Source organism: Mchenga conophoros, linkage group LG12 (assembly GCF_057382185.1).
Source record: "Mchenga conophoros isolate Kocher_MC1m ecotype Shallow Benthic linkage group LG12, M_conophoros_male_GT1.1, whole genome shotgun sequence".
Lineage (NCBI taxonomy): Eukaryota > Metazoa > Chordata > Actinopteri > Cichliformes > Cichlidae > Mchenga > Mchenga conophoros.
Window position 1 is genome coordinate 7,913,933 of NC_140537.1, and position 22,010 is coordinate 7,935,942.

The following is a 22,010-nucleotide window of genomic DNA, read 5'->3' on the forward strand; positions in this document are numbered from 1 at the left end:
CAGACTGAGGCCAATTAGTCAACTGATATAATGTTGAGACAGATATTTAGATATTTCAGATATTTAGGCATGGTGACTAAAATTGGCCATTATTTCTTAAAATTCAATTGAATTTTTTTTTTCTATTGTGCCAAATCCCTTTAACAGTCACCTCAAAGCCCTTTATATCGTAAGAAAAAGACTATGATAATACAAGCGTGTCATCATTTGGATTTACATTTCTTTCAGTCTAAACATTGCAAGTTTATCACATGACATTTTCTTTAGTGAGAAATAACTGTGCCTGTACTGATCAGATGTAGACACTCCGTGTTGATTCTGTAAATACAGTGGCTTGATAAAGTATTTGGCCCTCTTGAACTTTTCCACATTTTGTCACATTACAGCCACAAACATGAATCAATTTTATTGGAATTCCACGTGAAAGACCAACACAAAGTGGTGTACACGTGAGAAGTGGAACGAAAATCATACATGATTCCAAACATTTTCTACAAATAAATAACTGCAAAGTGAGGTGTGCGTAATTATTCAGCCCCCTAAGTCAATACTTTGTAGAACCACCTTTTGCTGCAATTACAGCTGCCAGTCTTTTAGGGTATGTCTCTACCAGCTTTGCACATATAGAGACTGAAATCCTTGCACATTCTTCTTTGCAAAACAGCTCCAGCTCAGTCAGATTAGATGGGCAGCGTTTGTGAACAGCAGTTTTCAGATCTTGCCACAGATTCTCGATTGGATTTAGACACCAGACAGGTCAGGGATAAAGTTATTGAGAAATTTAAAGCAGGCTTAGGCTACAAAAAGATTTCCCAAGCCTTGAACATCCCACGGAGCACTGTTCAAGCGATCCTTCAGAAATGGAAGGAGTATGGCACAACTGTAAACCTACCAAGACAAGGCCGTCCGCCTAAACTCACAGGCCGAACAAGGAGAGCGCTGATCAGAAATGCAGCCAAGAGGCCCATGGTGAATCTGTCCATAGGACAACTATTAGTCGTGCACTGCACAAAGTTGGCCTTTATGGAAGAGTGGCAAGAAGAAAGCCATTGTTAACAAAAAACCACAAGTCCTGTTTGCAGTTTGCCACAAGCAATGTGGGGGACACAGCAAACATGTGGAAGAAGGTGCTCTGGTCAGATGAGACCAAAATGGAACTTTTTGGCCAAAATGCAAAACGCTATGTGCGGTGGAAAAGTAACACTGCACATCACTCTGAACGCACCATCCCCACTGTCAAATATGGTGGTGGCAGCATCTCTTCAGCAGGTGCTTCTCTTCAGCAGGGACAGGGAAGCTGGTCAGAGTTGATGGGAAGATGGATGGAGCCAAATACAGGGCAATCCTGGAAGAAAACCTCTTGGAGTCTGCAAAAGACTTGAGACTGGGGCGGAGCTTCAACTTCCAGCAGGACAACGACCCTAAACATAAAGCCAGGGCAACAATGGAACGGTTTAAAACAAAACATATCCATGTGTTCGAATGGCCCAGTCAAAGTCCAGATCTAAATCCAATCGAGAATCTGTGGCAAGATCTGAAAACTGCTGTTCACAAACGCTGTCCATCTAATCTGACTGAGCTGGAGCTGTTTTGCAAAGAAGAATGGGCAAGAATTTCAGTCTCTAGATGTGCAAAGCTGGTAGAGACAGACCCTAAAAGACTGGCAGCTGTAATTGCAGCAAAAGGTGGTTCTACAAAGACTCAGGGGGCAGAATAATTATGCACACCCCACTTTGCAGTTATTTATTTGTAAAAAATGTTTGGAATCATGTATGATTTTCGTTCCACTTCTCACATGTACCCCACTTTGTATTGGTCTTTCACGTGGAATTCCAATAAAATTGATTCATGTTTGTGGCTGTAATGTGACAAAATGTGGAAAAGTTCGAGGGGGCCGAATACTTTTGCAAGCCACTGTATATGGCAAGCTGTGAGTAACAATGACATGTAAATGTATAAGTTTTATAATGAATTCTTTCACGTATTAGAGATGATCCATCTTTGGGCAGCAAGATGAAGCAGTTAGCAGTAGAAATGTTCCTAGCAACTAAATAAACAGTTATTTAAATGAGAGAAATGATGCCTAGTCTAAAATACAGGAAACTGGGCACATTTTAAATCTAGGAAGTTAATAATTGGCCAAACAAATATTTTGTCTGTATTTTAGGAACAATGTGAAATCGTGTTTCAAATGTCACTGAAATGTACTTTGACTTGACTTGAGCACACACAGGCTCAGATTAGTTTGGCTAACCCTAGCAGTGCTAGCGGCCGCAGCCTGGGTTTCTTCCGTCCTAACCCTCCTATTCAGTGCAGACAACCCGTTCTCACTCCCAAAGCGTAACATTTTACGCTAGGTGACAAATCGTCACCATATTACGTTTTCGGCTACCCACCACGTTCCTAAATGACGACCTCGGAAAAAGAGGGAATATGAGAACCGTCTGGACTGAACCTACACATGTTCGCTCTTTTTCTTCAAATCGCTTAGAAACACGCTATTTAACATCATTAAAGTCCTGGTTAAGGTCAGGAATAAGGTTATGGTCAGGGCTAGGGATAAGGTTAGGTTTAGGGCTGGAATACAGGGCTGGAACGTCTATTACCGCGGGAGCGTCATTGCACTGGATTCCAGCCATAACCCGCCGCGTACCATAAGAACGCCGAAGGTCTCCTTTCGCGTTCCTCAGGAACGCCGCGGGACGTGACAAAACGTCGACATGTTACGCCTCGGGAGTGAGAACGCTCTGGTGCAGAATATGGTCACACCTGGTTTCTGTTGCTTGGTTACATATCTGCTGTCAGTGCTGGCGGTCGGTTGTATTATTGCACCATCTTTGAATGGTACAACAGCACCTGCCATTGTACTTTTATAAAATAAGAATAATACATCCTGCACCTGTGTTGAACCCCATCACCACCACCACAGTCTAAATTTATCCTTGTTAGGGTAACTGGTGATTCTAAATGGCGTGTCGGTGTGAATGTGAGTACCTCACCAGTGGCTGGACAAGCACGATAATTTAATGGAAAGCTATCCTTCTTTGAATTTTCTTTCTTTTGAGTAGATTTACTAGACTGTCACTCAACATGGCTGTCCGGTATGTGTATATGAAATCTCAAAGCTATTATTCTGATGGTCTTATCACTCAACCGATGCACCTGTCTAGCTATGTTGCGTTTATTACTAGCTGCATTGCCACGGTGAAACATTGGAATGTTAACTCGGGTGATGACACGTCTGGTATTTGCCTTTCATTTTCCCTCCCCGCACTGAATGTGACCTTCTGTTATTCGTGCACAGTGTCCATGTTAAATGCTGTATGGTTCACTGTCAACAAGACAATGCACTGAAATTGCGATAGAATTTATTGAATCTAATGTAGTTATGTTGCTTCACAACTGCTTCTCACTTTCATGTCAGCTGACACTGGAATTTATAACAACAGGCCTTGTGTGCCGAGAATAGACCAACAATCAGGGGGGAGCATATGAGCGGTATGTGCGTCTGTACGAAAATCATTGATGGGTGTCAGCAGGTGATCACTCTCTTGTCATGTGTCCACGTGTTGTGTGCACACACTGAAAACAATATCCATCTTGGAACTATATTTAACCAAGGGCTGCTGCATACTGTGTTCAGTATGTGATAGCAGTGAATTGATTCTCAGTGCAAAGCAAGTAAAAAAAAAAATGCCAATAACGGTTTACTTACTTTCAGTTTTTAAAAAAATCACTGAAATACTTCAAATGGATTCAGTCTTTCTTGCTTTGTGTGTTCTTGTCTGATAAGCGATAGCTCTGCAGTGCTGTGGATGTGCGTATCTGAGGCTGTGTGTTCGCTCTGCATCCAGCAAATATGTAAATTGTTGTGAATTTAGCTGTTAAGCACACTGCAGAATATCTGTATACAAATATCCTGCAGTGTGAACTCTTTCACAGATATAGCAGCAAGAAAACATCTTAAAATTTCATTACAGTTGTTAAAAGTATTTACAGTTTTTCTACTGTGAGAACAGTGTCACCATAGGTTTGCACCTCACTGCAATTTGTTATTACAGCAGTTGTTTATAGACATTTGAGTGTTTACTACTGTAGGAGGTAATGACAGTTTGTCCCTGTTGGCTTTTCATTTCAATTTTATTTATATAGTGACACATCACAACAACAGTTCCCTCAAGGCGCTTTTTATTATAAGGTAATGACCCTACAATAATACAAAAGAAAAGAAAAGAAAAAAAGAAAACCCTGACAACTTCCCATTATTTGGAAGGAAAAAGGAAAAACCTTTTAACAGGAAGAAACCTCTAGCAGAATCTGTCTCCTGGAAGAGTGGCCGTCTGTCGCGATTATTAGAGGTCAGGGGGGAAGACACGACAAAGAGAGCCAGAGATGAATAATAACTAATAATTAAATGCAGAGAGATGTATAAACACATAGTGAGTGGAGAAGGTGATTGAATGTGCAAAACCCACGTAATGTACCTGATCGAGCCCTAACTATATGCTTTATCGAAAAGGAAAATTTTGTTTTTATGTCTTTTTGGGTTTTGTTTAGTGTGTGTGTGTTTTTGTTTTGTTTCAGACATTATGAAAAGCAGCAAGGCACATCACTGCACATTAAAGAGCCACAGGTAACAAGCTGCACATCCAAGGACAAAAAGTCTGCAAAGAACTTTAAACCTGATACTAACTTGTGTCCTGTTGTAGCTGGATTACATTTTGGACTGACAGCTTAAACAGTATTTGAAACAACTGTCCAGTGACACCTCATGCAAAGGAAGTTAAAGTTCACTTCGCCCATCTTAACAATGGAGCCTACCCATATAATGTACCAGATTCAGCCCAAAACAGTGTAGGGAGAAAACGATAAAGCTAACATAGAAATACAAGAAAATAAAAGACCATAACAGACAAAGTGAAACTAAAGTGGTTTGCTGGATTACCCCAGGGAATGTCCAGAACTGAAAGCCCAATAAATCTGATTTTAAGGTGAACAATTGCTTGAAAAGATCATTTTATGTTGGTGCCAGCTACAAAAAAGTTTTTTAAAAAATGTTTTACACTCTGAAAGCAGTGCCTGTCTTTCAGTTCACCAATGAATCGTTATGTATCTGATGGAGGAGGAGCATGTTAAACAGACTAAAATAATGTACTGGTTCTGCAGAACACTCGATCATTTCTTTTCCAGATTGTGTTGAACAGATTTAATGGTGGGCTCACATCATTTAAGGGTTCATATTGGGCATGTGGGGTTTTTAGCTAAATGTTTGCCTTCTCTTGAAACAGCAGCCTCTTTAGCATCTGAAGCGCCTCTGTTTTTCAGAAATGGTGCTGCCAGCTGCTGAAGTCAATGCGTAGCCTGATGACGGGGGAGTCCTACACTGCTGGTGTTTATGCTGATTGCCAGAACTTTTCAGCAACACCTGCAGAGGATCTTTTGAGCACTTCTTCAATCAGACAGGCGCTTGCTCTGCATGTTGAACTGCTCATGAAGTCCTGCTCAGTGAGACAGAGCTGGCAAGTTCAGAGTAGATTTTCCTTTGTTGTTTACAGTTTTTATCTCCCCTTGTGGGAGACCCTTTGAACTAAAATCCCACATCTGCCTGTGTTTCAGTGTCTGTTAGAGAACTCCTGTGTAAAACAGGTTGCCTTCACTTTTTTCAAAACTTTGTCTCTTCGGAGAAAACCCCTCTGTTAAAAGGAGAAGCCGCCGTTTTTACAGCAGTGTATTGGCATCGTGTGACAGCTTCACTCTAAAATAGACTGTGAGAAGTCACACAGCCTGCGTGATCGAGCATGTGTGAACCTGAGATGACTGGGGTGACATGCAGAAGCTGTGAGCAATGGAGGCGCTAGCGTCGGCTTCAGTTTAGCTTTTTGAAACTGACATGTGCTCTTGTTGTTGAAGCTCGAGCCATTCTGGCACCTGACAAATCCTACGAATGCCAGCTGACCATTAGCTCTGAATTGGATAACTAAGTGAAACTACAGTTCTGTGAACAGGGACAATATTTCCCAGCATTGCATTCCAGCAAAATGGAAATGGAAATGTGTTCATTAAAAACTCACATTCACCAGCAGACAAACTCACATATTCCTGCTGTACTTTTCATAAACACACGCAGGCAAAAGCAGCAACGTGATCGCTCAACTTACATTCTTTTCCTGCTGTCCAGCAAAATGCTGCCTGCACTTGAAGTCTATTCCTCCAGGTTGCTACTGGAGTAGAAACTCGACATCTCTGATACTGTTTTGGAGACACTCCAGGATGATGAACCATTTGAGGTGAGGTCCAGGGAGGAGCTGTGTGGTCTGGCCTCAACCACAGCCCCGCCAGGCCCTGGGCCTCCTATAACTTTCACCTTGGGCTGCTCTACATCGTCCCCAACCTGTAGAATAGTAGACACGGTGGTCTCCATCCTGCTGGCCTTGTAAACACTTGTCTGGGTCTGAAGATAGCGGGTGGACTTGAGTTCAAGGCCTTCATAGGAGCCTTGAGGGACGCAGGGGCAGCAGTGGAATGCTTGTTTAAAACCAGCTCGAAACCTATGGAGGAAATACACAAATAAATCTGTTCTCCTGTGATTTGGCTGCACGATGAGGTTTACACTGTTGCTTCACCCCAAGAGAACCCTGGGTTCAAACCTGGATAGCCCCCTTTCCCTTATTGACATCTATCATCCCCTCATAAATAAAATCATCATTTACAAACTGCATTCTTTACTCTGGTGATCTCTGCCTAATATTAAAATTTGTTTAATAATCTAAAACATGTTAATGTGAAAAAAATAACAAATCAAAACCCTGAAATCTATTATCTGCTATTTTGTTTTAATGTCTGACCAGGAGTGACAACTTGGGAAAGTTACAAAAGAAGATGACAAACATACAAAACTATCACCAGTTTAGCTCTGCAGAGTTTTTTCATCTTCAGCTAACTGTTTGCAAATGGCCTGGTTTTGTTTGATCCCTGTGTGTGGATGAAGCCAGGAGTACAGTGCCAGGCAGTGGCAGCACAGTAAGCAGGGTGGTGTTATAACTGAGACACTCAGAGTCAAACTGGTGTTGTAACTATTCAACGTTACCTCTCTGTGAAGCCCCAGTAAAAACTCAGTGAAGCATTTAGCAGCTAAAGAGATATTTCCACACAGGAGTTGGTTAGAGAGTGAATATTAGACCTAAATTGGTCAGATGGACTGAGAAACAGCTCTAAATAGAAGCTAATGAAGCTCTCTGTGGATTCTGGTTGTGTAAACAGAACGGTGACACATTACTCATTCCAACTTTATAATGAAATTTGTGTAGCTTGTTGTACAGCCTCCAAGTAAACAAAAAGTCATTTAATGCAGGTTTAAAGGACACAGCTGGTTCATTTTTTCCTCATCTTCTTACTGGTAAACTACAGTACAACAATAACATCCATCCATGAAACCCATATGCTCTAGATATTTTAAATGTAAAGGAAACTGTAAATCTGAGTTATTAACATTATATCTGTGGTGCAATTGTATGCCAAAGACACTAGAACATCATGTGTGTGTACAAACAAAAGATCATCTGTCAATGGCACTTCGGGCATGAAGCTAACAGCAGATGTAAAACTGTAACAGTTTAACACACATGCGCAGTGAACGTCCAAATGTTACTGTTCATTAACACATTTGCAGGTGTTACAAAAAAGACTAAAAATAAATCAAAACACTGACAGAAGACACGATGGAAGTATTTTGCGATTTAGATGAGAAAAGCCTGACATGAAACATCTTCAGTAGACAAACACAACCAAATGTGAAGCCAAGACAGAGAGAGAAGAATGAAGGGAAAGGCAACATGTCTGTCGCTGAGAGCGAGCGATAAGAAAGAGACTGATAAAAAAACACTCACATTGGTTATGCATATGAGCTCAGGGAGACAAAAACCACCAGTGACTAAACCTATAAACCTCACCTCAGCCCACACATTTTCATTTTTGGGACTTGGGAGGTAAAATACTCAAGTGTGAAATCGCATTTCTCTGAAAGCTCAAAGGCAATTAGCAGGTTACAGCAATGGCGGACAATGGAAGATGCTTCATTAAAGAAGCATCTTCCACTGTCTTTGTGAATGATGATTCATTCGCAAAGTCAAATATTTTAGATCGATAGAAAAGATAGGATAGCTTATTTCGAACATGTCAATGTAAGTAAAATAACAAGAGAGAAGCCAGGAGTACCAGGCAGTGTTAACCAGCAAAAACTGCTATAAACTTAAAAATTGTTGACAGTCACATTAGCTTAAGTGTGTACCATTATAAAGGAGTGTCTGGTGTTTAAAATTTGCTATGTTTTTTGATGAGGTTTATTGCCCATACTAAGTAATTTTGATATAAAAATAATGTAGCCTGAGCTTTTCAAAAATCCAAAGCCTACATTGTCATGGGGGGCTTATTGTTTTTTCCCTTATTTTCTCAAACTTTTTGGTTAAGTTGCACGTGGAGTTTTAACTCCATCCCTTGGAGCTGTGATCCTTCTGTGATGCTTAAAACTCTAAGTTTTCAATCTCAATTGGGCTAGATAATGGCTTAGAGCAGACTAACGAGGCATTAATGGAAAAAACAAAAGCTGTTTAGAACGCACTGTGTGCTACTCTTGTCAGCCACATCTCAATCCAAATCAATGACTTTAATGTACTTGAATAAGAAAATTGCATTATGAGGTTGCTGTCCACAAGTTTGAAGCAAAAGATGGATGCTGTCATGTCAGTCTTAACCAGAATCTTTGAGGAATGTCTCACAGCTGAGCCTACGACAGGAAAAATAAAGACAGTTCTAAACCTCAGTATTTGATATGTGGAACTAATAAGATGCCCTGTTGGTGAAGTAGTTGCATGCATAATGGTTTGGAGGTGCTAACTAACCTGTCATTTAAGCAGCAGTAGATAATGGGGTTGTACATGGTAGAGCTCATGGCCAACCACATGATACCAAGGTAGACCTGCTGGATGTATGTTTCCTCAAACATTTCGGGGAAGAACTGGTGCAGCAGGAAGTAGACATGGTAGGGCAGCCAGCAGATGGCAAAAGTACATACCACCACAATCATCATCTTCACCACCTGTTGAATACATGATTACGCAATTATGTTTTGTAGATTTCTCCAGTGTGAACATGATTCTCAGTCAGACAAAGATTAATGTCAGACCAATTACAAATTGGTATCCTTAAGGAGCCTTAAGGTCATTATTATTAAAATAAGATTTCAGCAAAAATCATCCATTCATCTAAAAAGGAACCCCAGGTTACTCACGATGAATGTATCATGAGTAACTTGGGGTTCATTTTCTTGTTCAATGACACAAAGGAATGGAGGAGCCAGAGATCATTCCATTAACCTCCCAATTGATAGATGTTCTTTGGGCCAAAGCTCATTTAAGATAGAGCAGAAAATTTGTCTGTGGACAGAAGAATCAAAATTCAACATTCATTTTTGGAAAAATGCCTGTGAGAGGAACCATCTGACGTGGTCTCTATTCAAAAGCCTATATTTCTGATGGTATGAGGGTACATAAGTCCCTATAACAGGGGTCGGCAACCTGCGGCTCCCGAGCCGCATGCAGCTCTTTAGTCCTTATAGTGCGGCTCTGCGTGGTTTGGGAAAATAAATTAGAAGCATTTAGCTGAAGTGTATTTTATTTATGTTAGTTCATTTTTAACTTGTAGTTCTAAATTGGAAGATTATTGTGATATTGAAATATAAAAATAAAATTATATTCTATTATTTTTTTCATCGCTCAAAATAAGCGTCACACTCGCGAAAGCCGGTTTACCCGCCGAAACGCCATGCATTTATCGAGACTTTCAACCCCAGGTAGGCCAATTATGGAGCTTCGGATCCACATTATGTCAGCAGCTGTTCTCCACCGTGAACTATGTTAAAAACAAACGCCACTCACGCCTCACAGATGACAGCTTACAGTCCTGCGTAAAGATGAAAGTGACTTCGTACAGCCCCGATTTGCAGACGCTGTGCGCAGAGGTTCAGGAGCAGAAGTCCCATTGCAAACATATCACGGCAGACCCGACGATGTTTCCATGAACATGCTTTTCAGCATCTCTTTACTGACCACTTTTCACACGGTTGCTGTACGCACACAGCCGGCTGTAGCTTTTCAGCTCACAGCCCGACACACACCAACACAACAGCAGAGAGAGCACAGACGTTAAGGCAGCGAGGCGTGATTGCGGGTGCCGCTCAGGTGCGTCCGCCTCCCCTGCAGCGGTGTTGCAGACCACACCTCGCCACACACATTAACCAATTAAAATACATATTTAGGCAGAATTTTGCAAATATCTATTTTTCATTTTTCAGCAGCATAGTGCTTTTTTTTTCCAATTATTTTTTAAAAGTCAGGTCAAGGCTCCAAAAGCCCAAAGGCGATATAAGGGTGGCGGCTCACAACAGTTTTTGTTTGCTACATGGATCATTTTAGTTCAGCTGGGTGTCTTTCCTTTTGTTATATTTCTTTAAGAGTTCAAAATGTGTTAATTACATAAATAAAATGTAATTTTCTCTGTAGCACTTCATGGATTTCATAAGCAACACACCTTAGTTGTTCACACAAAGCATAAAGGTAAAAAACAATATATACAGTGTTATCTTCATTTTAGATGTAGTATAGTAAAGTATTTGCGGCTCCGAGTGTTTTCTTTTGCGTGGAAACCGGGTCCAAATGCTGACCCCTGCCCTATGACATTGAAAGCTTGCACATTTAATACATTTTATATGTTCTAGTGTGAATTAAATTTGAGTTTTTGCGATTAGCAAATCGCCACATTCTGATTTTATCGATATTTTACACAGTGTAGTAACTTTTGAGAATTTTGAGTTTATAGAGTCATAGATGAACTCAATATGCTGTCTAACACCCAGAGGAAATCCACACAGACACCCCCATTGAGGCTCCCCATGATTAGCAAGAGCAGTTCCCCAAATAAGAGAGTGAGCCAGTAAAACGTGTCTCAGAAAACCAGTACTCACAACAGTGTTACAGCAGGTATTGTCAGTTTCCGGCTTCATTTGTTATCTCTTAATGATGAGATTACAAACTGCACTGCATCGATTGTTTCCACTGAGAACTCAGCATTCACCAATGTCATTTTAACAAGACATTGGCCAGCAGAGCCAACAAATCTGTTTGTGCAGAAAATTCTGAGCTACTTTGAAATCTTTCTGGGGCAAAATAAAAATATAATAGATCATGAGACACGGTCAGCGCTGCCAAGACAGACAGTGCTCACTGGCATTTAAGAGAGAATAAACAGATGATAATTTGACACATTAATCACTCTCTATTTTAAAAAATGCCCTGCTAACATGCTAAACTTTAGCAGAAGTTGGCACTGACCACAAAGAACTCCTGAGGGTGTAGTTATTGAGAATGCAATTAGCTCAGCAGGTTTTGGAGAAATGAAAGTGATCTCATATTTGCTGTTAAAGACGGTGGCTCACCAAAGTGACAAAAGAATTTACCGCGGAGGAGTCGTGGTTTTCTACACCTAATGAGCAAGAAGAAGAGCTAATGGTGAAAAGAGTGGATTAAGAGACTGCAGTTGGTTAAATTAGCAAAAAGTGGTCTGAAAAAAAAAAACAGTCTAAGATAGAAGAAAGGACTGAGAACTCAGATTCAGGTGTGTGATGCTATGATGATTTTTTTATTACACGAGGAGACATCAGTCACATCCTGCTCAGGGCTGCAGAGCACAAAAATATTCTGATTACATTAGTGGTGAAATCCAGTAGGCAGGTTACCTTGCGTTTGGCAGTCAGCTGCTCCTTGTAGCGGTCAGAGGAGTCCCCAGGGATCTCACTGGCCCAGAGTGTCAGTCCCACCACCAGGTAAGCACAACCCATCAGCAGCAGTGGAAATGAATATATGAGGATGACCACACACACGTAGTACCTACAAACACATATTCTATATTATTACAAAAATATTTATCTATTCAAATAAAGTCAATAAATAAATGCATTTGTAAAAGCAGACACATTGGCATGTATTGCATGGTAAATGGAAAAACTGTAGAGCAGCCAGGATTAAAGTATGACTAACTGACTCCCAGCCACTCCAGCACAAATTAGTCAAGACAAGGCACAAGATGTGATACCATATGCTGAACTCATATGTTTTATCAATCAGTCAACAATTCAATTTCAGTTCAATTCAATTTTATTTATACAGAGCCAAAACACAACAACAGTCGTGTCAAGGTGTTTTATATTGTAGGTTAGACCCTAGAACATAGGTGTCAAACTCTGGCCCGCGGGCCAAATTTGGCCCGCAGCCTAATTACATTTGGCCCGCAAAGCCATACCAAATTACTATTAGAGCTGGCCTACTGGTATTATACAGCTAATATATATATTGTTTAGTATTAAGCTTTGCTTGTTCCATATTCAGGTTTCCAGCAAAACGTATTTGAGTCCATAAGAAAATATTCATTCTTATATCTGGAGGAAGATTTTTTTTTTCAATAAATATTAATGTTAGCCCGCGACTTTGTTCCAGTTTTGGCCCACTGTGTATTTGAGTTTGACACCCCTGCCCTAGAATAATACATAGAGTCAACAGCAGTCAATACTCCAGAAACTTGCACTTTGAAGTAGGATTTGGAGCAAGAACTTCATCTTATGCTGCATAACTAACCTGCCCTGGTACCTGTTGGATCAAAAAGTGAAAGAACTGGATTTTGTAATCTGACTTAGTCCTAGACTCTGGCATGCGGGTGCAGAGTCACATAAGTGTACCTTTTGGATGCACTTATTCAGACCAATTCTTTGTGCTGTCCTTGCCTAAAGAGTTTGAAGCTGGCAGCTCTGTTCTTGGAATGGACTCGAAAGCTTTATTTGTATCAACAGACAAAGTAGTGCTCAATTTGTGCATTGTTCCAGAGTGAGGCTTGAAGTGAACCCATTACTACTGTTGGTGAATTAAAAGAATTTCCCTTAAAAAAAAAAAAGGTTATAAGAGTCCATAAGAGTGCAGCTCAAGGAACACCTAAGATGCTGCTCAGTAGCCTCAAACTCCCAGGCCTCTAGTAGAGGACCAGAGATTGAGGAGTACAGACACAGAGATGCAATCGCCCACTTCTCATCAGCCAAAGTAATGGCTATAACTGTCAACCTGCTGAAGTTCAAACTGAGCATCAGATTGGGGAAGAAAGGTGACTTAAATAACTCTAGACTCTGCATGGTTGTTGGTGCCTGACGAGCTGGTCTGAATATTTCAGAAACTGCTGACCTACTGTGACTTTTCCACAAAATCATCCCAAAGTTTACAGAGACTGGTCTGAAAAAGAGGAAATAGCTCCCTGGGTGAAAATGCCTCGTTGGTGTTAGAGCCTGGAGACGAATGGCCAGATAAGAAGGTAACAGCAGCTGAAACAACTTGTTTCTCCCAGTTTATACATACATTTAACAGGAAACAAGATAATGTATAATAGGTCCTGTTTCACAGCTTAAGTTACCTCCTTTGGTTTGCAAGAGTCAGGAGTTGATGTTACAAATATATCTTTTAATGAAATCCTGCCTTCATGCACCACCTGTCTTTCCTTAAATGTTCTTTAATTTATCATGAAACTGGTACACAGCTGCTGTTAAAGTGAATTGTTAAATGTTGTCATTTTTATGCTTACCACCTCTACATTGTTTCAAACTCTGTGATCAAGGCATTCCTTTGTCCCCCTCCCCAGCCTCTCGATGTTCTGGGGGGAGGCTGTAGTGTTTTATTACAAGCACATCCCATGTGAAGGATTTGGGCTAGAGGCAGGTGATGAGCATTATGCTCCACCGCCTGGTTCTGACCAAGGCTTCCCTCGTTAGTGAGTTAAAGACCGGTTGAAGATGTTCTGTTATGTCTTGTGTTCTTCATGAGGAATAAGTCTCTAAACTAGCGGGGCATATGGAAACACAGACCCAACATTTATTTAGCCATTATATCTCGAGCATGCAGCTATCCGTGAGTTCAGTTTCTTCTTCGCACCTCATATGGGCAACAGCTTTTCTGCATCCTGATTCATGTGTGTGAGACTTTTGTAACATCAGCATCATATTTTTGTTTTGGCGAAAAGCAGGTGATTGTGTCTGACGTCCTGGTGTGTGTGAGTTACAGAGAGGTGTGAAAGTATGTGAGTGAAGCGGTATCCAGCTGGGGCAGACATGATTCTGCAGGTCACCTGCCCAGTGGACAAAAGAAATAAAATAGTTGTGTTGATGAAATATGAATGATAACATGAAGAGTGTTTGGTGTTTCTCAGCCTGAAGCAACTGCAATGCTACTTTCTGTTTTTAAGGAAGGATAGTTTAAAAAAAAAGAAAGACAGAGATGTGTGTTGTTTAAACAGTGATGAGAATAATGAAAACATGATGTGAGAGGTACATAAAACACACACAAACAGAAAATGCATTAACCATACTAACCCTACATGCATGTATATATACAATGAAACTCATGAAGACCAGACAGCATCTTAAGCATGAGATTCTGTTTGTCATCTTGTCCAAGTCACTAGTAAGATGAAAATGATACATAGAGTAGTGGACTGAATATTATAGGAGCACAGATGTTTGCACCACATAGGGAGAAATCAGAATGCTCATGAGGGGTCTTGAATGAGTGAGCTGAGTGAGCTGATTGTTGAGTTTCTGGTGTGTGAAGAAGTTTTAACATGGCGCACATTTGGTTACATGAGAAGAAACTTATTATGTGATGAGACAACAGGGTTATGCTGTATGTTGTGTGTGGCTGATTGGATGAATGTTTGAGATTAAGCTGGTTGATGAATTAGGATTGGTATGATTCCCCCCCTCCCGAGATGAAGAACACGTGTCATGATTTAACAAGGCCTTTCCTTTCTTTTCCTGTCTTTTCTTTTCTTTCTTTTATTGTTTTTATTTTGTTACTTTCATAGTGCACTGAAAGTTTTGTTTAATTTCTCTGTCATCTAAGCAGATCTGAACATTGAATAGGAAGAACTACTACATGTTGTTGCGAACGGTTGCAAAGTGAGTTTCTCCAAAATTAAAATGGGCTCAGGAGAAAGCCACTTATTTGGGACAATTAGGAAGCGAGTCCCTTTTTCTATAAGGATTCAACGAGGAAATCCAGTATCAATTTTTTTCTTTTCGAAAGGTCGTCATTTTGCTGAAGGTGGAAACGAAATGCGACGATAGATTCCGCTATCAGCAAAGAAAGAATTAATGAATTAATGATGAGTGAAAATAAAAAAGATGGGGAACTGACTGACTGATAAAAGCTGACAAAAGCTGACAAGAATTGACTGACTTAACACCACTATGTGAACTTAACCCCCACGCTGATGTGACAAAGGTGTGGATGTATCTCTGTGTGTGTCTCTTATTGCAGGAGCAATAGGAGACCACAGGAGGAAACCTGGGTCACATGACTATGTGAACTCTGCAAATTTAACCTTTTTAGTTGTAATTTTTCTGGGTTTTTGAATTTATCAAGGGTGTTATTCACCACCTTGTGTTGCTCACAGAGCTCACTGTGAGAAAGAGTGTATACACCTGCGCAGCGATAACATTTACATTTCTTTTCTACAGTAGAGGATTAATCATGTGATTTGATCATGTGATTTACAGCAGGACACGCAACTTAATGTTTTTCTACTACAGGATTACTGAGTTTTTGTGTGAAGAAAACTGTGGTTACAGGCTATTTGTTGGTGATGAAATTACACTGTGTTGTTGAGAAAATGTTGTGAATGTTACAGGGGAGAAGTGAATACAGTGTGACACATACTGTGTTTAAAACCAGTGTTACTTCTTTTTACAGCAGAGTGTTAACTTTATGACCTTTTACAGTACCTCTGGAATCTGGATGGCCTACGCCTGACCACCAGTATAATGTTGTTTGTTTTTGTTGTTCTAATGTTTGTTTTTCCTTTAAGAGCGCTTGTAAAGGATTCAGCACAGACAGACAAGTGATAATTGAACAGATGTGCAGTGGTTACAGAATAGTTACATGGGGCTCATTATCTGACCACTATTGAACTTATGGTGAGTGACAAACTTAAGGAAAGTCACTGATTACAATGTGGAATGACGTTGAGATTACAATGATTTGGAGCAAATTATGGAAAAAGTAGGGGTTTAATGAGTTTAGAATAAACCTGCAATGATACTTGTCTCTGTGATGCTGAATACTTTATTACACTTATGAGCTACAGTTGGTTGCAAATGTGAAGTTTGTTTTAACTTAAAGACTTTGTCTTCTAGGATACAGGCTCCGGGTGGAGCTGGGAGTTAAATAAGTTTAACATTTAACCACTGACTAATGTTTTGAAACAGAAAAACTTTAAATAAAATGAAAGAGATTCGACGTTGACGTTGAGGAAGATAACTAAGGTGTACGACGTACTCTGCCTTAAATCATCCGCGGAGTTGGAACATGAGAAACTGAGGGATGAAGGGAGTGTGCCAAGCTCCAAAAGTGACAGCGCAGAGGAGGTCCAGCGATGGACTTGTGGTTCTGTGAACAGCACAAATGCCGGTGACTGTGAAATAACTAACAGCACTTTTCCCAAAAATGAAGCCAGTAACTTACTATCCTAAAAGATTAGCTCTAGTTGCTTATGCTTTACCTCCGTGTGTGAGATCAGTATGTGCAACAGCTCAAGCTGTACAATGTTCTGGAAAATAGTTTTATTTTACCCTTTTGACACTGTTAGTTCTACACGAAGTAGATGTCTACTACTGCAGACTAAAATTACATTTCTGTCAGCTGCAAGACACTTGTCTTTAATGTTACTGCTACTCTTACAACCGCACATAACCATAAAGCGGTGCACAATTCTGAATCCGTCAACCCTTTTGCCAACGAAGGAAGAGGGCACTTCTCATGAGTGTAGAGAGCACGTGGAGACGGAGTGTAAGCCAAGAAATGACTTAATAGATGTGCCACTTGTTGAGGGAAAGGTTTGGTTTGTTGATGGTTTGAGCTTTACAACAGCAGAGTGACAGGCTAAAATAGGTTTTATTGTAGTAGACAGCAGAGGTGTGGACTCGAGTCACATGACTTGGACTCGAGTCAGACTCGAGTCATTAATTTTATGACTTTAGACTTGACTTGAAAAAATGTTCTAAGACTTGTGACTTGACTTGGACTTTTACACCAATGACTTGGGACTTGAATTGGACTTGAACCGGTTTACTTGAAAAGACTTGATATTTTACCCCAAATATAAAATTTAACTTGCATATTATATAGAGATTGAAAATGTGACGTCATTCACGGGTAGAACCGCAAAGGATTCTGGGAACTCGTGGCAAGCGGTACTAGCGCACGCTTTCAATTGAAATCAGTCACACAGCGATAAAAAGAAACACAAAAATGTCAAGAAGCTGTTGTATTATTAACTGCAATAGCCGGTCGCATGACAGCCACGAGAAGCCGACGGGTAAAGAGATCGGTTGTTATCGGATTACGTCGTTGAAGAGAAATTGTTCAAGCCATGTTTCCGAAGTAACAAAGACGCGACTGGATTGCAGCCATTCAAAGACCAAATATAACGTCCCAGAACACTCCAGCTCACAGGTTAGTCTGCTCCAAGCATTTCCACAGAGGTCAGTCTTCTGTTGTAGTTAATGCGTCATTTTTCTTAACATAATTGGTGATATAGGTTACAAGCAAGTCTGGCGCTGAACAGAAATTGTCGCGCTATGCTCCTTTATTTATTGTGCATAAATAGTGAATTGTCCTGACAGAATATTGTGTTTCGCTTCTGTTATTATGGTACATTGACAAAAACATATGCTTTTATTCACAGGATAAAACAGTTGTTTTGTATCACTAATTGTCCAGTACGATTACAGCATACAATATTATTGTCAGTGCTACATTTCTGTAATGCTACCAGAAATTATTTCCATTACTAATTAATTGCGGTTGAGCTCAAAGGTTATATTAATAAACGGTTAACGAATGTGTATTTATGACGACGATTTGTGAGACTGGTAAACTTACCTTTGTTCGTACGATGGTCTTTCATTCTACACGGTGCATTTCAAGGTCCTGCACCCATCCGGCGGTAAACTGTACCTGGGCTTGTTGCAGTGACCTGAAGTTACTAAACTTCATGAGTGTATGCACTCACTCCAAGAACCATATAATTATAAATCTGAGCGTGGTGAAAGTTGGGCAGCACGCTAACGTCTTTGGTCCACTCTGTGTGCTCGTAAGGGTCTGACCCTTTCACTCCTTTGATTTTTTCCTCGTATCTTTTCTTTGTCTTTTCGTCGAGTCTGTCTTTGTACGGACCGGCATTGTTCTCCTTTTGTTTTGTACATTCCTTTTTTGTGCGGCAAAGAAAAAACAAGAAGGCATTGAAACCGGAGAATGAACGTTTTGCGGTGCTGCAAATGCTTGCATTTGATGCGGTCGTTGGATTGTTTTGCCACGAGTTCCCGGCATGCAATGCGCGAAAATCACGTGATTGTTAAACAAGCGGGAGGGTGCATCCGGCCTCCTCGGCTGTAATTGGTCCAGCCCAGAGTCGATCATGACTAATTGGCCAATCCAACACCTTTCATTATATATACCCTGAAAAAAAAAAATCCATCGGCCCATAAAAACAAAAAATTGCCAGCGGCCCACCGGGCAAATGCCCGGTATGCCCGATGGCCAGTCCAGCTATGGCTGTGGCCATATAGCATCACAGAGAGCGAGATAGTTTGTTTGCTTGCCTTAGCAACACACCCAGTACAAGGCTCTAGAGTGCGACCAATTTGGTCGCAAATGCGACCAAATTTTTCAGTGGTGCGACTAAAAAAAAATTTTTGGTTGCACCTGTGCGACCAACTGTTCGGATAGCAAAAAAAAAAAAAATCTGCAACCTTCCCTGTGGTCAACAACAGACACACATTTTGCCCCTATCGTGGACTAAACCAATCAGAGATAGTCAGGGGCGGGACCTCTCTGATTGACCGTGGTCCAGTTGAAAGTGCAGGTGGAAGTGGGAGGTGAGTAGCTTGAATAAAGCGATATCAATTCATTAAATCCTGAATCGACTTTTAAATATAACTGTGTTTTGCCAGAAACGCCAGATTCTCAGATTAAAGCTCACAAAACCATTTCAACAACAACCAAACAGCAAATGAGAGCAGGTACACGGATTCCACACAAAGACGTAAAGACAGAACGGACAGACGCAACTTTGTCTTTCTCGGCTTTCTCACCCGACGGCCTGTAGACGGACACACAGTCGGAGCTTAGCGATCCTGATGCGTCCGGTCCGCGCTGTGTTTACGTCTTTTTGCGCTGATTCTGAGCTGCAGGTTTTGTCTCTCTCCAACCAAAATTTACCGAGCCAACAGCAAAAGAAGCAGCAAACTGCGCTTCACATTTGATCAATGTCGTCATGAATTTTGCTGTTTTGCTTCCACGACTTAATGCACAGCTAGCTCTCGCTCTACAGTGGGGCAAAAAAAGTATTTAGTCAGCCACCGATTGTGCAAGTTCCCCCACTTAAAATGATGACAGAGGTCAGTAATTTGCACCAGAGGTACACTTCAACTGTGAGAGACAGAATGTGAAAAAAAAATCCATGAATCCACATGGTAGGATTTGTAAAGAATTTATTCGTAAATTAGGGTGGAAAATAAGTATTTGGTCACCTCAAACAAGGAAAATCTCTGGCTCTCACAGACCTGTAACGTCTTCTGTAAGAAGCTTTTCTGTCCCCCACTCGTTACCTGTATGAATGGCACCTGTTTGAACTCATCATCTGTATAAAAGACACCTGTCCACAGCCTCAAACAGTCAGACTCCAAACTCCGCCATGGCCAAGACCAAAGAGCTTTCGAAGGACACCAGGAAAAGTATTGTAGACCTGCACCAGACTGGGAAGAGTGAACCTACAATAGGCAAGCAGCTTGGTGTGAAAAAATCAACTGTGGGAGCAATCATCAGAAAATGGAAGACATACAAGACCACTGATAATCTCCCTCGATCTGGGGCTCCACGCAACATCTCATCCCGTGGGGTCAAAATGATCATGAGAACGGTGAGCAAAGATCCCAGAACCACACGGGGGGACCTGGTGAATGACCTGCAGAGAGCTGGGACCAAAGTAACAAAGGTCACCATCAGTAACACACTACAACGGCAGGGAATCAAATCCCGCAGTGCCAGACGTGTTCCGCTGCTGAAGCCAGTGCATGTCCAGGCCCGTCTGAAGTTTGCCAGAGAGCACATGGATGATACAGCAGAGGATTGGGAGAATGTCATGTGGTCAGATGAAACCAAAGTAGAACTTTTTGGTATAAACTCAACTCGTCGTGTTTGGAGGAAGAAGAATACTGAGTTGCATCCCAAGAACACCATACCTACTGTGAAGCATGGGGGTGGAAACATCATGCTATGGGGCTGTTTTTCTGCCAAGGGGACAGGACGACTGATCCGTGTTAAGGACAGAATGAATGGGGCCATGTATCGTGAGATTTTGAGCCAAAACCTCCTTCCATCAGTGAGAACTTTGAAGATGAAACGAGGCTGGGTCTTCCAACATGACAATGATCCAAAACACACCGCCCGGGCAACAAAGGAGTGGCTCCGTAAGAAGCATTTGAAAGTCCTGGAGTGGCCTAGCCAGTCTCCAGACCTCAACCCCATAGAAAATCTGTGGCGGGAGTTGAAAGTCCGTGTTGCTCGGCGACAGCCCCAAAACATCACTGCTCTCGAGAAGATCTGCATGGAGGAATGGGCCAAAATACCAGCTACTGTGTGTGCAAACCTGGTAAAGACCTATAGTAAACGTTTGACCTCTGTTATTGCCAACAAAGGTTATGTTACAAAGTATTGAGTTGTATTTTTGTTATTGACCAAATACTTATTTTCCACCCTGATTTACGAATAAATTCTTTACAAATCCTACCATGTGGATTCATGGATTTTTTTTTCACATTCTGTCTCTCACAGTTGAAGTGTACCTCTGGTGCAAATTACTGACCTCTGTCATCATTTTAGGTGGGGGAACTTGCACAATCGGTGGCTGACTAAATACTTTTTTGCCCCACTGTATCTCTCTCTGTACTTCAAGAACAGCTTCCCGTCTCCAATCTCTGTTTTCTGTATTATTCATTCGCTTATTACCCACCAGTCTACCGTTGTTTACAGCGCTGTGGCTGCTGTCTTTTTCTTTTCTTTTTTTCACTTAAATGACCTCAGACAAGAAAGCCTATTTTTTCTGTTATTCAATACTGAAGAAATTTAAACTTTATATGCAGAACATTGTAGAATATTTTTAAGGTTATCTGCTATAAAAAGCCAGACCAGGAAAATCTCCTTCATGTTTTTCTGTGTTTTATTCTCAGTTACTTTCACACAAAGGCATCTGCTGTGATGTTCACAATTCTGAAGAAGTCAGTACTGATAAATGATCAGAATTATAATATTTCTGACTGTCTGAGGCTAAGTTGAATTGAATCGGGACTTTGAAAACCAGAATCGAATGGATTATAGAAATCAGTGATGATACCCAGCCCTAGAGAGCAGCCTAGGCACGACAGAAGTGGATGTAGCTGTAATAGGAAAAGAACTATTGCTAACTTTTCTGTTAAGTTAAGGCCTGATCCTTCTGAAATTCATAGCCAGTGCTCTGACACGGTGTCATCAATCTTTGAATGCTGAAAAAGCACAGTGTATCCAGAAAATACAGGGTGGGCCATTTATATGGCCTGTATATAGCGCCAAATCACAGCAACAGTTGCCTCAAAGTACTTTATAGTGCAAGATACCATCATATTTTGGTGAATATAGACGTAAACACATGAAATATTTCCTCTGCTTATTATGTCTGGCGTCAGTTCTCGATTTTTTGAGCATAATAGCTTGCTAAATCCCTGAATGAAAATGCATGTTAAAGGTAATAATCATTTCTAAATCATAAGGTAACTATCTTTACATATCTGTTTGAACAAGGCAAAATTCAATTAAAATTCACATATTAAAATT

At 40.9% G+C, this 22,010-nt stretch overlaps 1 protein-coding gene across 2 annotated transcripts in view; it reads right to left on the bottom strand.

Moving 5' to 3' along the window:
• Positions 1-3,419: 3,419 nt before the first annotated feature.
• The window catches only part of tacr1a (tachykinin receptor 1a), a 48,694-nt gene continuing 30,103 nt past the window's right edge, over positions 3,420-22,010 (bottom strand). For both annotated transcript variants that reach the window (XM_085293557.1, XM_085293558.1), the window contains 3 exons: positions 11,789-11,939; positions 8,898-9,094; positions 3,420-6,548 (listed from right to left, as the gene is read on the bottom strand). In XM_085293557.1, coding sequence (XP_085149683.1) covers positions 6,203-6,548; positions 8,898-9,094; positions 11,789-11,939 — 694 coding nt within the window. In that variant the 3' untranslated portion in view covers positions 3,420-6,202. The remainder of the gene's footprint in view (positions 6,549-8,897; positions 9,095-11,788; positions 11,940-22,010) is intronic.